Source organism: Castor canadensis, chromosome 10 (assembly GCF_047511655.1).
Source record: "Castor canadensis chromosome 10, mCasCan1.hap1v2, whole genome shotgun sequence".
Taxonomy (NCBI): domain Eukaryota; kingdom Metazoa; phylum Chordata; class Mammalia; order Rodentia; family Castoridae; genus Castor; species Castor canadensis.
In genome coordinates, this window is record NC_133395.1 from 80,105,164 (window position 1) to 80,120,921 (window position 15,758).

Consider the following 15,758-nt stretch of genomic DNA (forward strand, 5'->3'; position numbering starts at 1 on the left):
TGGTAAGCCATGTTATATGTGTTCTTATGTGAATATAAATTACTCATTGCTATACTAAAGTTACCCTTCAGTTCCTAGGCCTGGCTTGTTTCAAATAAGCCTAACTTTGAGCAAGTTTCTGAGAACTTGCATAACCTTTAAAGACAGTAATTGGAAAGGTTTATTCTTAACAACTTGCTTACTTGGATATAAGGACAGTGTCCCATTGCTAGAGATGTTTGTGTGAGCTACAGTTTTTCATGGTGCTACTTTGTATGCAGCACTGTGAGTGCAAGCAATCCTAGGATGCCTACCATGACCTCTTTCCTCAAAGGCCTTCTCCAGATAGTGAAACAAGACATGAACCTTAAGAAATCCACACTTGAGAGCTTAGAGCTGGGAAAAGGAAAAAGTGCCATTGCATTTAGAGACTGGGAGAACAGAGGTTTCCTTTAGGGAAAGATGGCAGAGTTTTCCTGACACATACAGACCATACAAAGACATAGAGACACTTTTAGGAAACTGTGTAACTGATAAGATTGTGGAGAATTTGGGGAGGAGTAGGAAGAGGGGTAGTGACTAGGATGCAGACATAGGAGGAGATGAGTGGAAGTTTCTGAGCAGGGAGGTAATAAGGTTAATCACCAGCTGTTTAAGGTCTATAGTAAGGAGAGAGGAAAATGGTAAGGAAAGTATTTCTATATTAAGGTGATGAAGACCTAAAGAGAGGCACAGACCCAGTTTATGCTAGCAGTAATAAGAGCTCCTCACTAATTGCACGTGGACACCCTGGCAGGTCACTGGAGTGAGGCAGAGATTGAAATTTTTAGTTTGTCAACGTACCTTTCTTTGCAGCTTAGCTTGGCTAGTCAGAAGAACCTTTGTAGTATAGTAAAGTTGCTTAGTTTCTCAGACCATGAATGCACGTGCCCTGCAGCCTTGTTAACTACATACCTTGCCCTAGATGTGCTCCTCTGGCCCGCAATACACTGAGAGATGCTCCTGAAGCCTGAAGATGCAGCAGTGTCAGCACTGTCAGAAATGCCTGCCTACACTACATATGGTGTATAGGTAGTGTTAAGTGCTTGGAAGGAAACAAAGAAAACACTGACAGGAAGTAGAGTGGCTGGGGAGGAGGTTCCATGTTAAACACAGCAGTCAGATGGCATTTCAGTCAAAATTATCTAATAATGAGGGACAAGCCACAATGGTACTTGGGAGAAGGTGCCAAGGGCTCCAGGGTAAGAGCAGCAGCAGGTGGAAGGAATGGCAGAGCTTCTGCAGTGAGAGCTTGGCCTGTGCTGCCCACACCCACCCACAGGATCCCATATGGAAATACATTCTAGTATTTCCCTCTGTCTGCTCCACTGGTAGAAGACTGGTTAATAGGAAACAGAAGCAGGGAGGTCTACTAAGAGGCAGTTACCCTATGTAAGTGAAGACATGAATTTGGACAAAGGTGGGACCAGTGACTGGTAGCTTACCAGTTAGGGACATGTTCAGGTACCTAAAAGATGTCAGTGGTCTTTATTCAGAGTTTAAAAGCAATTGTCATAACTCCTGACTTTAAAATGTTAATTTCTTTTGATTCCTGCCATTTTGTTAAGATGAGGTTTATTTCTTCACTTCTGAACATACCTTTTCATTTTTCTTCTACTTAATATTAATTATCAGTATCATCTAAACATGATGTGTATCATAAATTATATGAAGCTTCTAGAAAATTACTAGAAAAATATATATAAATACAGTTTATATAAATCAAAGTAGTTGAACTACTGCCTCATAACCTGTCAAAATGCTAGGAGGAAAATTCTATGAAATGACTCACTATTCAAACCATTTGTTTAGACACCAAATAGACTTTAAAAATTTTATAGTAACAGTCTTCTTTATCTAACTTAAATAGGAGTTGCCTAAAAATCCTTGGGAGAAGTTGTCTATTCATCTCTATTTTGATGGAATGTTGCTTTCTCATTTTATGGCACATCATAAATATTGTACTTTTGAACATTCTGAGGAGATATTTAAAGAAGTAAGTGAACTATTTTCTATAAAAATCCACACTATAGAAAAGTTAATTCTGGTTAAAATGTCACATTTTGTCTTACACCTCATAGTCTTAAATATGATTGTACATATCTGATCTATTAAAGGTCTAAGATGAGAACTTGTAAATTCTTTGTTGAGAAATCAATATGCTATGCCATGCTTTAAACACGACCAGAAAAATACATTATTACATTAAGATTCAAGTAATGTTTTTGTACCTTCAAACCCAAAGAGACACCCATTATTCAGTGTTGTTCGATTAAGGGATACACATTACAAAATCTGTGTAGGATTTAGTGTCAGAAAAAGGCACTCTCCGAGATTAATTTTTCTCCCTTTTGCTTAAAGTAGAAAGTATATATTATAGACTGAGCATCCCTAATCCAAAAATCCAGAATCTGAAATGTTCTGAAATTCAAAATTTTGAGTGTCAACATGATACTCATGTTGATTTTGGGGTTGGTGGAGTGGCTCAAATGGTAAGAGTGCCTGCCTAACAAGCATGAGGCCCAGAGATCAAACCCCAGTACTGCCAAAAGAAAGGTTTCAGATTTTGGAACATTTCAAATACTCAGATTAGGAAGCCCACCAATATTTGTGTAAATAATGCAAAATCGAAAAAACCTCCAAACTCTAAATCACTTCAATCCTAAGTATAAGGGACACACAACCTGTGCAACCTTGCTCCCATTTGCCTTCACAGGAAACTCAGTGCCACAGTCTGAACTTCAGGAATAGCCCTTTCCAGTTGCCTGAGGCTTTCACTTTTAATACTTTTTATATGGCATCATATTTCAAGCTGCTAAAAATCATTTGGAGGACTAGGATATGTATTATAGTAACATATCACAAGATTTTATTTCTAGAGTCACAATACACTTGCTTTGTTTTTCAGCACTTTGTTTTGGCAGAACTGGGGTTTGAACTTAGGCCTCACACTTGCTAGGCAGGTGCTCTGCCACTTGAGCCATGTTGCCAGCCCATGGTTTTTTTTTTGGGTTGTTTGTTTGTTTGGTTGTTCATTCATTTTGAAACAGGATCTCATTATGTAGCTCAGGCTGGTATTGAACTCTCAATCCTCCTGACTCAGCCTCCTGAGTGGTGGAGTAAATATGTGCTACCATGCCCAGCTTTGTCAGATTCTTTTTTAAATATTCATCTTAGTGATAGTACATAACCAAACATTGAGTGTTCTGTCCAACATAGAAAACCTTCTCTCACACAGAAACTGTGATGTCACTTTGTGCCTGTAATCCTCACTGCCAACATTTTTCTTTAAAGTAGGGGCGTGTGTGTGTGAGTGTGTGTGAAAAGGTGCTGCATTTATTAAACTAACTGTATAAAGTTTGCTTAGTCTCTCTTGCAGAGTTGTACTTTTCACTGAGAACATTTGAAAGGGAAAAGAGGTCCCACACTTGTATAATAAACAAATTGCCATTGACATGTGTTTATGAATTTAAGGATTCTTAGAGTCAAAATATAAGTAGTAAAATTACTTAGAACATTAAATATTTCTTCTGTTAATCTGAAATAGCAAAATGAATGCTATAAAGGACATTCACCAAATTTTTGTGAGGATGAAATATGAAAGTCCCTCAAGACAATATTATATAGCGAAAGGTGGTTTTATTCACTAATAATATATACTATTTCAGAAACCAACAGATTACAATAAAAAGTATGAAGAGGAAAAATGGGAAATAAGATTTGAGGTAAGTTGCAGTCCAAATATTTTAGAAACTATGAACACATCATCAGTATAAAGGATCTGATACAGAATCAAGAAAGTAAGAATTTTCTCTTTTTAAATTTTTTAATTAATTTTTTTTCCTTTTGTGGTGGTACTGGGGTTTGAACTCAGGGCTTCATGCTTGCTAGGCATATGCTCTGCCACTTGAGCCACTCCATCAACCCCAGAATTTTCTTTTGTAACCTCTTTATTGAGAAATTATTTATTACTACAACAACTCAGTGGTTTGTAGTATTTACTGACTTTGTGCAACCACCACCACTCATTCTAGAACATTCCAAACAGAAACTCTTATCAGTAGAAATTTCCTATTCTTCCCTTTCCCAGTTTCATGGCAACCATTTAATCTTCTGTCTCGGTAGATTTGCCTACTCCTGACATTTCAAATAAATGAAATCATGCAATATGTGGTCCCTTGTCCCTGACTTTTCACTTAGCATGTTTACAGTGTTCCTTCATATTACAGTGTTTTAGTAGCACTTTCTTTTTATTACCAAATAAAATTCCATTGTATAGATGTATTTCATTTATCCATTCATCTGTTAATGAGCAGGTAGCTTGTTTCTACCTTTTGTTGATTCTGTGTAATGCTGTGTGAACAGTCACGTACAAGGTTTTATGTGGACATAAAGGTTTTCCTTTCCCTTGAGTATATACCCAACAGTAGAATTACTGCTTATAGTTATCTTATGTGATAACTGTTTAACAATTAAAGGGATTATAAGACTGTTTCCCAAAGTGGCTATACCATTTTAATCCCTACTAGGAATGTACAGTGGTTCCCTTTTCTCCACATCCTCATACTTTGTAATCTGAATTTTTTTCTGGTCATTCTAGGATAGGTGTGAAGTGGTTTATCATTGTGGTTTTGATATGCATTTATTTCCCTGGTGATTAATATTGAGTATATTTTCATGGGCTTATTGGCCACTTACATATTTTCTTTGGAGAAATCTGTATTCAAATCCACTGCCCATTTTTATTTGGATTATTTAGCTTTTTACTGTAGCATTGTAAGTTCTTTATGTACTCTGTAAGCAAGTCCTTTTCAGATAAATGATTTGCAGGTATTTTCTCCCATTCTGTAGGTTGTTGTTTTACTCCCTTGATTGTGTTCTTTTAAGCACCAATGCTTTTAATTTTGATGAAGCCAAATTTATTTTCTTTATTTTGTCAGTCACTTTTTGGCACAGGAAGAATTTTAATAAGCTAAATTTTATAAGTAGAATTTCATTTTCTCTTTTTTTTTTAAGTTTTTAGGAATTTTATTGGGTCAGTTGTTAAACATAACTTCCATTAGCAATTGAGTATTATTAATTCTTTTTTGTTTGGTTCTTTTTTATTGTTTTATTATTCATATGTGCATACAAGGCTTGGGTCATTTCTTCCCCCTGCCCCCACCCCCTCCCTCTCCCCCCCACTCCCTCCCTCCCCCCCCACTCCCTCCCTCTCCCCCCCTCCCCCCCATCCCCTCAATACCCGGCAGAAACTATTTTGCCCTTATCTCTAATTTTGTTGAAGAGAGAGTATAAGCAATAATAGGAAGGAACAAGAGATAAGGATAGCTATACAGGGAATTGACTCACATTAATTTCCTGTGCATGTGTGTTACCTTCTAGGTTATAGAATTTCATTTTCTGTGATCATAAAAAAAAATGCATGTTCTCTCTTGTCATAAAGTGCTTGCTTTGTAATAGATTAGCAAAATTCAGCAATAGGTTTCACTTTTTGTTGAACTTTTCTAGGTTCAAATAACTGTTTTTGAATCTGCCCGTTTAGAAATGTTAAACAGTAATAACAGCAATGCTTATGTTAGTTGCCATGCTTTGAAAATACAAACTTTTTTTTAAAGTTACGCTGGTCTTTGCAGAATGTGTATTCACGTTTTTATATACATTTGCTTTAGCTGATGACTACATGACCCTTTTGGGAATCACACACCTTTGTATTTTCCCTTACACTTCTACAGAGCTTAAGGGAGAACTCAGCTTTTTGATGATTTTGACTTAATCTTCTTTTATCATTTCATATATTATTTTAGGTTTTCTTATAAAATAACTACCTGTTCTAAAAATAAGTGAAATGTTTCTGAAATATATAAAGGAAAAAGGAAACATCCCCCATTTACCCCTCAAAACCGCCACTTCCATTATTGGTTACAGTTACTGTTGATCATTTGCTAACTGGTCTTCTAAAATTTTATGCATGTGTGTAGATATATGTACAACAATAAAAATGCATGCCATTTTTATACAAAACCTTTTTTTTTTTTTTGGTAGTGGTATTGGTTTGAACTCAGGGCTTCCTGCTTACTAGGCAGGTGCTCTACCATTTAAGCCATATCCATAGCCCACAAAACCTTTTTTGAATATTGAGGTATAAAATGGTAAGCTATTTAGTCATCACATTTTGCCCCTATTATTCCAAGGTCACTTTGTGATGTTCACTATATAGGCCAGCTTGCTTTCTGCTAATTGAAAGTAAGTTGACACCATAATAAGTTTTTATAAGGTAGCCAGTTTTTATAATTGTCATCCTGAAATTTAATTTTTTGTGGTGTTTTAGGAATTGCTTTTGTCTGAAACAGAGACTTCTGTTTTACCACCATACTTGTCTTCATTTCTGCCTCCCCCAGAAGAACTGTACGCCGTTCAAGTGAAGCATGTTGTCTCACCCAATGAAGTACGTCATCTAGGTGAAGTTGGTTGGCAATCTTGGTCAAACTCGAGGACTGACTCCTGATTGTAAATAATGTAAAAGTGGGGTCTCCACTTGGCCCCTCCCTGTAATAATCCTTCAGGTATTTGTTAACACTTCAGGAGGCAGAAGCCACTTAAAACCTGCGGGCTTCCCAGTGTCACATTCCTTTATCCACTGTTTATTACTGATTACTTAGATTTTTAAGGTGGATCTGTTTCCTCCTATTAAATGTTAAACATCTCACTCCACGACCCTTGCTGCACTGAACTCTTTACTATTCTCTGTTCTTCTATAATGCTTCTCACACCCTATGCACTTTCCTATTTATGGTATTTGGTTGCCTTCCCCAGAGAAGGTGACTCCCTAAGATGAGTTTTGTATGTGTTGTTCATTGTCTGTCCAGAACCTGGACTAGTACCTGATATGTAGTAGTCACTGGTGAATATTGAATAAATGAATAAATGCAGTAAAGTCTGTTTACATGTCCTTGGCTAACCAGAAGGGTAGGAAGAAATGACAAGTAGCATTGGCAGCTCCTTCGATAAACCAGCAGTGTCTCACAGGCCAGGGAAGAGTTTGTTGCCTACTTTCATCAGCTCATAGTAGTGCACAACTATTGTTGGGGTTTGTCATTTTTTTGTATTATATATTGCTGTATAACAAATTACCTCCAAACTTAACAACTTAAAACAACACAAATTCAAGAATCTAAGAACTGCTTAATTAAGCCTAGCTCCAGATCTTTCATGAGTTTACAATCAAGATATCAGTGGGGACTGCAGAATCTACTTCTAAAAAGACACACAGGACTCCCCTTGATGGCTCAGTTCTCTCCAGGGCCTCTTCCAGTGGCTACTGAGGGTGTGGCTATGCGCTTCCTTGGAACACACAGTCCCTGACAAGAGCATTACAAAACAAGCCACACCATGGCTACAATCCAGTCTTCAGCAGTCATCCCACTTCAGTGGTTTGTCGGTCACAAGATCAGTGTGGTGGGATGCAGAAGGAATCTCCACAAAGGGGCAGATAGCAGGAGGCAAAGACCACGGGGGCTATTGGTGAAAGTCACCTGCCACAGTAATTTTGTCCACATAAGTGAATACCAGAAATTACAGAATTTGAACTTTTTTTTTTCCTTTTCTTTCCACCACTTAGATGTACATTTGCCTTGATGCTGTAGAAAATTATAATCAACTGAATCATCACAGTGACACAGATGACAGTGGAGTCAGCTGGGAATTGGAATCGGAGAGCCTTGAGGAAGCACTGCAGAGATGTAATAAGAATGTTGAGTTGTTTCCTCCTCTGACAGATTTTAGAACAGGTATACTTAGGTTTTAAATGAGATACAGGATTCTTTTTTTTTTTTTTTGCCAGTGCTGGGGTTTGAACTCAGGGCCTTATGCTTGTAGCACTTGAGCTGTTCCCCCAGCCCTTCTTGTGTACCAGATATGGTCTCTCGAACTATTTGCCCTGGCTAGCTTCAAACCATGATCTTCCTGATCTCTGCCTCCCCAGTAGCTAGGATTATAGGTGTGAGCCACCAGTGCCCAGCTTGAGATAGGATTCTTAACAAGACTTGTTTTTGTTAACGGGCCAGGGAAGTTGAACACAAGTAGGTGCCCAGTGAGTGAAAATAAACTCTTTATGAGGTAGAGATTTTTTTTGTATACTCAGATTTATGGTCCAAAAGGAACAATTCCTTCCTCATTTTATTCATATCTCTAAGGAAGTCACATGATCAATCTGCAAACTGTAATTCACATACATTATTTGTATACTTTTTATAGGTAGTTTATACTTGCACAAAAGTTTTTTAAGTATCCTATGGTCAAATTGATTCATGGGCATGTTAAATAAGGAATTTATACAGAAGGATAAGTTTTGTGGGCTAAACAACTAGGTGTTTCAGAATTTTGTGAGTTCTGTTTTGAGGAGACAAAACTTGAGCCATGTTTTAAGTCCAGAAGGTAAAAGTTGGAAGGGGCTATTACTAAGGACTCAGTTACTACAGAGCACAACAGCTCCCTGGGAGAGTCTTTCTCATTCTCTTGATGACTTTACATATACAAGAACAACACTTTCATTAAAGTCCTTTGAGGGGCTAGAGGTACAGCTCAGAAAGTACAGAGCATTTGCCTAGCATGTATGAGGCCCTGGTCCCATCCTCAGCACTGAGATAAAAATTAAAAAGCCATTTGAAATAAAAATCTTTGTTTATTACAGATATTTTTTCAATGTCACTTTCTACAACTACATTTTTCTTACAGAATTTGTAGAAGGAAATATTGAGACATAAGGAGAGAAAGGGAAGGAAGTAGGACAAGACAGGAAACTGAGGCATAGCCCACCTGCTCTGAAATGTAGAAGGGTATGAAGTGAATGAAGGAACATAAAAACTAGACTGATTTTTCTGGTTTTTTGCAAGCCTGCCATTCATTATAGTGCTTGTTGTACCAGTGCCATACTAGAAATATAAACTGTTGTTCTGCTCTTGAGAACAAGTGTGCAGAGAGACAAGTAAACCAAGTACAGAATGAAAGTAGCACCTCAAATTAAGGGGCTGTGCATAATGCTGGGCATAAAGAGAAGGCAAGGATCAGTCAGGACTTCAGAAAACCATTTTGGAGCTTAGCAGAAGAGATGTTTATTATTAAAAGAAGGGCTCAAGAAATGGGCCTGGTGGGGAATGCGCCTATAATCCCAGCTTCAGGAGAGCGAGGCATAGGTATGAGTCTCAAGGTCTGAGGCCATCTCTGGGGAAAATGTGAGATCTTATCTGGAAAAAAAAAAAAAGTAGAAAAGAACTGGAGGCTGGGTGCCTGTGGCTCATGCCTATAATGCTAGCTACTCAGGAGACAGAGATCCAGAAGAGTTGCAGTTTGAAGCCAACAGCAGGCAAATAGTTCATGAGACTATCTCAGAAAAACTCGTCACACATAAAGAGCTGGTGAACTACGATCCTCCTGATCTCTGCCTCCTGGGTAGCTAGGATTACAGGCTTGAGCCACTAGTGCCCAGCTTGTTTTTAAACTTTAATTCTGGTGGTTTTACAGAAAATGGATTGAAGGGCAGAATTGAAGGCAGGAACTGCAGAAGCCATTTCTCTGGCCAAACAGAGAAACTTGCAGCTACTGGCAGGGGGAACTAAGCCATGGTGGGAACTAGGAGTTCTGTGGATGAGAAAGGACTTTCTTCAAAGCTTAATCCTGAGGAATTAGTAAAAACAGGCTTATAAGATATAAACAGAAAAAGAGAAGCCAAGATAAGGTTAGGTATTCAGTATTTAATTCTGGGCGTTAAGCAAATGTTTGTGACATTTCTTTGTACTTTTCTGTATTAAAAATTTTTAAAGAAAACTATGATTTTTCCCCTTTTCTGCTTTTCCAGAAATGCCTTGTCTTGCAGAATATGCTGATGGCCTGTGGTATAGAGCAAAGATTGTTTCCATTAAAGAATTTAATCCTTTATGTGTTCTGGTACAGTTTGTTGACTATGGATCAACTGAAAAGCTTGCAGTAAACAGGTAAAGAAAAAGTTCAATAAGAATTTTTAGTTTTATTTGGGTTTCTTTTGTAGTTTATTGGACAGATTTTACTTCTTTTTTTTTTAAAGAAAAACTAATTTAAAGCTGTTTATAATTTTTAGTTTAGATTTTTATTGAGAAGATATACATAAAATTTATCATTTTAGCCATTTCCGAGTATAGTTAATTGGCTTTAAGTCCATTCCCATGTTGTATAACTCGCACCAACACTGCCCAAGGGACTGTTTTTCCACATCTTCACCAAGTTATTTTCTGTGTTCTTTCCTTCCTTCAGCCATCTTTATGGGTACAAAGTGGCATCACGAGATTTAGATTTGCATTTCCCTAATCAGTCATGTTGATCACCTTTTCATGTTCATCATTTATCTTCTTTGTAAAAAGGTTCATTTTTATGTGTATTTTCTCCCATTCTGTAGGCTGCCTTTCACCTGTTGATTTTGTCTTTCGATACACAGATTTTTTTTTTGCTAAACTGGGGTTTGAACTCAGGACCCTCACATTTGCTAGGCAGATATTCCACCACTTGAGCCACTCTGACAGCCAAGAAGTTTTTATTTTTGAAGTCCATTTTACCTGACTTTTCTTGGCTGTGCTGTGATATCAGACCCCAAAAAGTCATTGCAGAATCCAGTGATATGATGCTTTTCTCTTATGTTTTCTACTGAGAGCTTTATAGTTTTTAGCTGTGAGAGAATTTGAATTATGACATTCTCAACATCATAAGAATTTCTTTTGTGACAGACTGCGTCAAATTCCTCTTCATCTTATGCAGTATCCAGCACGAGCCATAAAGGTTCTCTTAGCAGGGTTTAAGCCTCCCTTAAAGGACTCAGGAAAGACAAGAATACCGTATTGTCCCAAGTGGAGCATGGAGGCATTGTGGACTATGATAGACTGTCTCCAAGGAAAACAACTTTATGCTTCTTCCATGGCAAGTAGCTGTCTTCATTAGCCAAAACTCTTACAGCCATTTCCACAGTCCCTATTAATTTTGTAAAGTACAAAATTAATTTTTTACTTTTGTTTCTGTGCAACTCTACTTGTAAAACTGTAATAAAGCATTTAAAGATATGTATACTATAGGAATAAATTTGAAGGCTTGTTAAATGTTTTAGTTTATATTTAATAAGCTTTATTAGCCCTGTAATGATGTGTGATGAATAACATAAAAACGATCAAGATGCATATCCTATAATCAAAAAACTTGTAAAGCTAAGAGGGGAACAAACATGTACACCACTAATTAATCTAAGATAGGATGAAATAAGTACTACAATAGGGGTGTAGGTAACTGTGGGGCAGTGCAGGAAGGAGTGATTATTTCCATGTGAAGAGATGTGGGAAGTGTTTAAGCAACTTCTTAGGAGGCACTCAAATAACTCATTGAATAAGGACGGAGAAATGGCATCTGAGCTACATTCTAACAGATGAGTAGGAAAGATCAGAATAAGAGTTATGATTATAGAAAGGCTTGAGGACTGGAAGTGTAGCTCAAATTGGTAGAGTACCTGCTTGCAAGCACAAAGCCCAAGCTCAAACCTCACTCCCACCAAAATAACAAAAACCAAAAGGAAAAAAATAGAAAAGGTTGAATTATGTGGTTGGACCTATATCAGAACTCCAGATCATCTTTCATATAAAACTTTCTTCCTCTAAAGCTTAGCATGTCACACAGGTAAAGTCTGATGTGCACTGTTTTGTGTAATGCTCTGTGTTCTAAAATTCGACAGGTTACCCTCTTCCCCAGTCTGTTTTTCTAGCTTCTGGTCAAATATGAAATCTAGGACTTTAAGATCTCCTAATGCAGCACTCAGCTGGATGGTGCTACAGGAAGGTACCTGTCAGGCCACCCATGTCTTCACCCTGGTGTTGAGGACACACTGCTTCCCTCCTTTGTGCTCCCTGCCTGGTCCCACAACTTTGAGATTCCTACCCACTGAGCTCACAGTGAATGACACAATGCTGTAACTAGAAAGTGCTTTTCAAAAGCCCTTGCATATCATGCTAGTGCATGTGGCAGAGTGGTAGTAAGAGTTCTTACATGGCTTCTTAAGAAGCCAGTGAAAATACAGGGAAAGTTTTTTGTTTTGTTTTTGTTTCTTTGTGGTGCTGTGGATCAAACCCAGAACCTGGCACTTTACCACTCAGCTACATCCCCAGCCTTAAATCTTATGAATACATACTTTTTCATTTCATGAATAATTAATTTATGCACTTAGGCATAACACTTTATATATGGGATATAAATGAACTTTAGCAGAGGTCATGGTATGAAAACCCACTGGCTCTGTCTAGAACCTTGAGGTGTAACTTGTAACAGAAAAATTGAAGGAATGGCATTTATCAGGAAACTACCAAAGATCCCTTTTGGAAGTACGTAGTATAAATTTAGAAATAAACCTAGAAAATGCCTTTTCCTTTCTGTGAATGGCCAAACATAGGAGGGAAAGAGCAGCAAAGACATTATGTGTGTTTTGATGACAACTGTATCTTTCAATTTTAGGCTCAGGCACCAGAACAAATAGTGACATTATATGAAGATGAACAGTACCCAGTTCATATGTCCTTAGTAGAAATGGGGCTTGCAGACAAAGATGAATGATGTGAGTGTACTTTCTCGATCACCCTTCTAGTCAGTAAAAGGTCACCTTCTAGTCAGTAAAAGGCTTCTGACTTCTCCAGCAGAGATTAATGCTAAATTGCTCAAGAAAGCACCCTTGGATTTTCCTTGATTTTTCAAAGGGAGGGCAAAGCTATACAAGAATCTTTCTTCCAGGTTTTTTTTTTTTTTTCTTCACCTCTTGAGCACCAGTATCAAAACCAGACACACTGTATCTCTAAGAATGCTGGGAATTGGTGTCATGAATGTCCTAGTACCAAGTGGATGTGGGCTGAGCAGAAGAGCAGGACAGCGAGTACCAAAGTAGTTTGGGCTCATGAACTACGTGAGAGTTGGTATTCAAACAGACAGCAAAGTTTTTAAAGCACTGGGGTGACCAGCTAACTAACCAGTGACTCACCTTGATGTGGAAATTCAGCAAAAGAAGTAACATACATTTTGTCTTTCAGGTATACAGTGGAGAGCATCTAAGCAGCTGAGAAGAAAGTTTGCTGTTAAATTAGACCATTTCAGGTTTAGTTTTCTTGACTTGTTCTGCAAGTGTTCTCTTCCTTACCCCCTTACTTCCTACATGTTGAACTGTTAAAAATGGTGTGGAAAAAAAATTAATAAATATTTGCTTTCAGATATTTTCGTGTTTTCTTTTACTCTAAGTTCAAAATGAAACCATTTTGTTTGTGGAACTGGTGAGGCTCTAGGAAGGTCTCCAAAAGGGAGGAGGCCTCAGGTACCAAGTTCATGATACTATTGCAAAAAAGAATTTTAGGATACATGGAGGTAGAGACCATGAAAGTTTTAGTGAAGCAAAGCAAATAAAGAAATGGGTGTGGGCACATCTGATAAAGAGGCACGCTGAGCGCTCTAACATCAAGGATATTTATGATGAAAAAGTGGATTGGGGATTTGTAGTAAATCTGCCTTAAAACGAATGCCCCCTTTGTTCTTCACATCTGGCACATTTAGTCATTCTTGCTCTTTCACTGTTTTGACATTCTCAGTTGGGATAAGAAATACCAAGCCTGTTCAGTCTGGATCATTGTGACATAGAAGTCTGTTTTCCTTCAGCATCCCTTTAAACAGAGGATGGAGTTTGCCAGACACTCCTTTCAAGGCAGGTATCCACCCTTGAAATAAACATTTTTATTTGTGAACACTTTTGTGATCAAAGAAACCATTTTATCAGTATTTTGTTCCCAGGGCAAGTGTCTGTCTTTAATATATCCTTGCTTGGTTCCCAGAACACACTAATTAGTTGGACAAGCAGACAAGAGAGCTGCCTTTAAAAAAAAAAAAACAAAAAACTCTTATGTTCAGCCTGATGAGGGAGTGTAAAGCTTAAAGTCGTGCCTGTGTGCTTTTTATCAAGCTATTAGTATGTTTACCTCTGAATTCCTGGCTTGTTTCCTATGCCTCATTTTCCCTGATTGTATAATGCCTCAGTTTTAAAAACATAAATATTTTAGTTCAAGCCCCAGTACCATGAAAAAAATTATGTAAATTATATAAATCACTATGTATATATAATTACCTCTATTTTGCTCACATTCACCACTATACCTACTCATGTTCATAACATTGTTAAGATATTTATGTGGTTACCAGTTTTTCCTCAGTACATTCTTCTATAAGGCTTTTATGTATATGTGAGAAGTTTTCTAATACATATATACACAGTAGTGGAATTTCTGGGGTCATAGTTATCAGTTTGTCCCAACACCAGTTGTCTGAGTTCCTGTCAGCACTTGGTGTAGTCAGATCTTTATTTTGCCAGAATATGATACTGATATAAAAAGGTATCACATTGTTTTAAATGCATTCGCTGATCAGTGAATGTTCTGTCACTTATTGCTTATCGTATCTTCTATCCATTTTTCTATTATTTATAATTTTATTCATTTGTAGATTTTAAGTAGCAAACCTTTGTCAGAATCCTTTTCTTCCAGTCTGTAGTTTGCCTTTTCCCTTTTTTGTAGCTACTCTGACAAGCTTTTTATGCATTCATCAACCTTTTCCTCTAAGTTATGTGCTTTTGTGTCTTATTTTAAAAATCCTTGCTGAGCACAGTCACTCACTTCTGTAATCTCAGCCACTCAGGAGGCATAGGTAGGAGGATCACAGCCCCATCCAGGCTAGCCCAGGCAAAAAGTGAGACCCTATCTAACCTAAAGCCAAAAAGAGCTACAGTATGGCCTGTAATCCCAGCCACTCAAGGGGCATAGGTAGGATTTCAGTCTCAGGCTGGCCCAGACAGACCATATCTAAAATATTACCCCAAAAGCAAAAAGGGCTGGAGACATGGCTTAAGAGGTAGAGTGCCTGCACAGTAAGCACAGGCCCTAAGTTTAAACTCCAGCACTGCCAAAGATAGAAATTTTCCCTGTCCTGAGGTAATACATAATTCCTTATTGTCTTTGAAAGTTGTTTTGTTTTTCATATTCAGCCCTTAAATTTACCTAAAATGGATACATGTTGGGTTTTTTTAACTGAGTCATTGTCAACACTTAATGTCCTAGCTATTTATGTAAATTTGTAGGTGACCTGCCCCTTCTTCAAGAACAGCTTCTGTCCCCTACAGCCTCATTGAGAACATGGAGAAAGCTGTGGTCTGGCAGTTAGCACTGGCTCCTGGCTGTCCACTCCTACTCCACTCTCAAACGTCTGGTTTTGATAAGTTATGCAGTCATCCTCATTACAACTTGTTTCTCCTAAGAGAAACCTGTGATACTGGTTGACTTACGGTACTCAGTGGTGTAACTTCCAGTTCTATTACAATTAATGACCCTCTGTAGTAAATGAAATGATTAATTTTGCACTGCTGAACACAGCAATGTTTTGGCTAAATGTGTGCTTGCCCCTTGAGTCCACTCTTGTGTGAAAGTCCATGTTCCATGGTCACTATGCCTGTGGCACACCTATGTGTTATATTTCTTGGGTTTCAAAACTATAGCCAATGAAAAACAACAGATCTCTAATTTATAACAGATCGCTTACTTTAAAAACCCAAACATGGTTTTATAAGAAATAATGCTTTCCTTAACCTAACTGTGGAAAGATAGGGTAGGTGAACTGTAAATGAAAGCTGTCCTTTTACATTCCAAAGAACATGAAAA

General features: G+C 37.7%; 1 protein-coding gene across 2 annotated transcripts in view; it reads left to right on the forward strand.

The window, feature by feature from the left end:
* The window catches only part of Rnf17 (ring finger protein 17), a 124,023-nt gene extending 111,393 nt beyond the window's left edge, over positions 1-12,630 (forward strand). For both annotated transcript variants that reach the window (XM_074042830.1, XM_074042831.1), the window contains exons 29-35: positions 1,889-2,014; positions 3,687-3,743; positions 6,347-6,463; positions 7,637-7,805; positions 9,872-10,007; positions 10,770-10,959; positions 12,532-12,630. In XM_074042830.1, coding sequence (XP_073898931.1) covers positions 1,889-2,014; positions 3,687-3,743; positions 6,347-6,463; positions 7,637-7,805; positions 9,872-10,007; positions 10,770-10,959; positions 12,532-12,630 — 894 coding nt within the window. The remainder of the gene's footprint in view (positions 1-1,888; positions 2,015-3,686; positions 3,744-6,346; positions 6,464-7,636; positions 7,806-9,871; positions 10,008-10,769; positions 10,960-12,531) is intronic.
* The last annotated feature ends 3,128 nt before the right edge of the window (positions 12,631-15,758 follow it).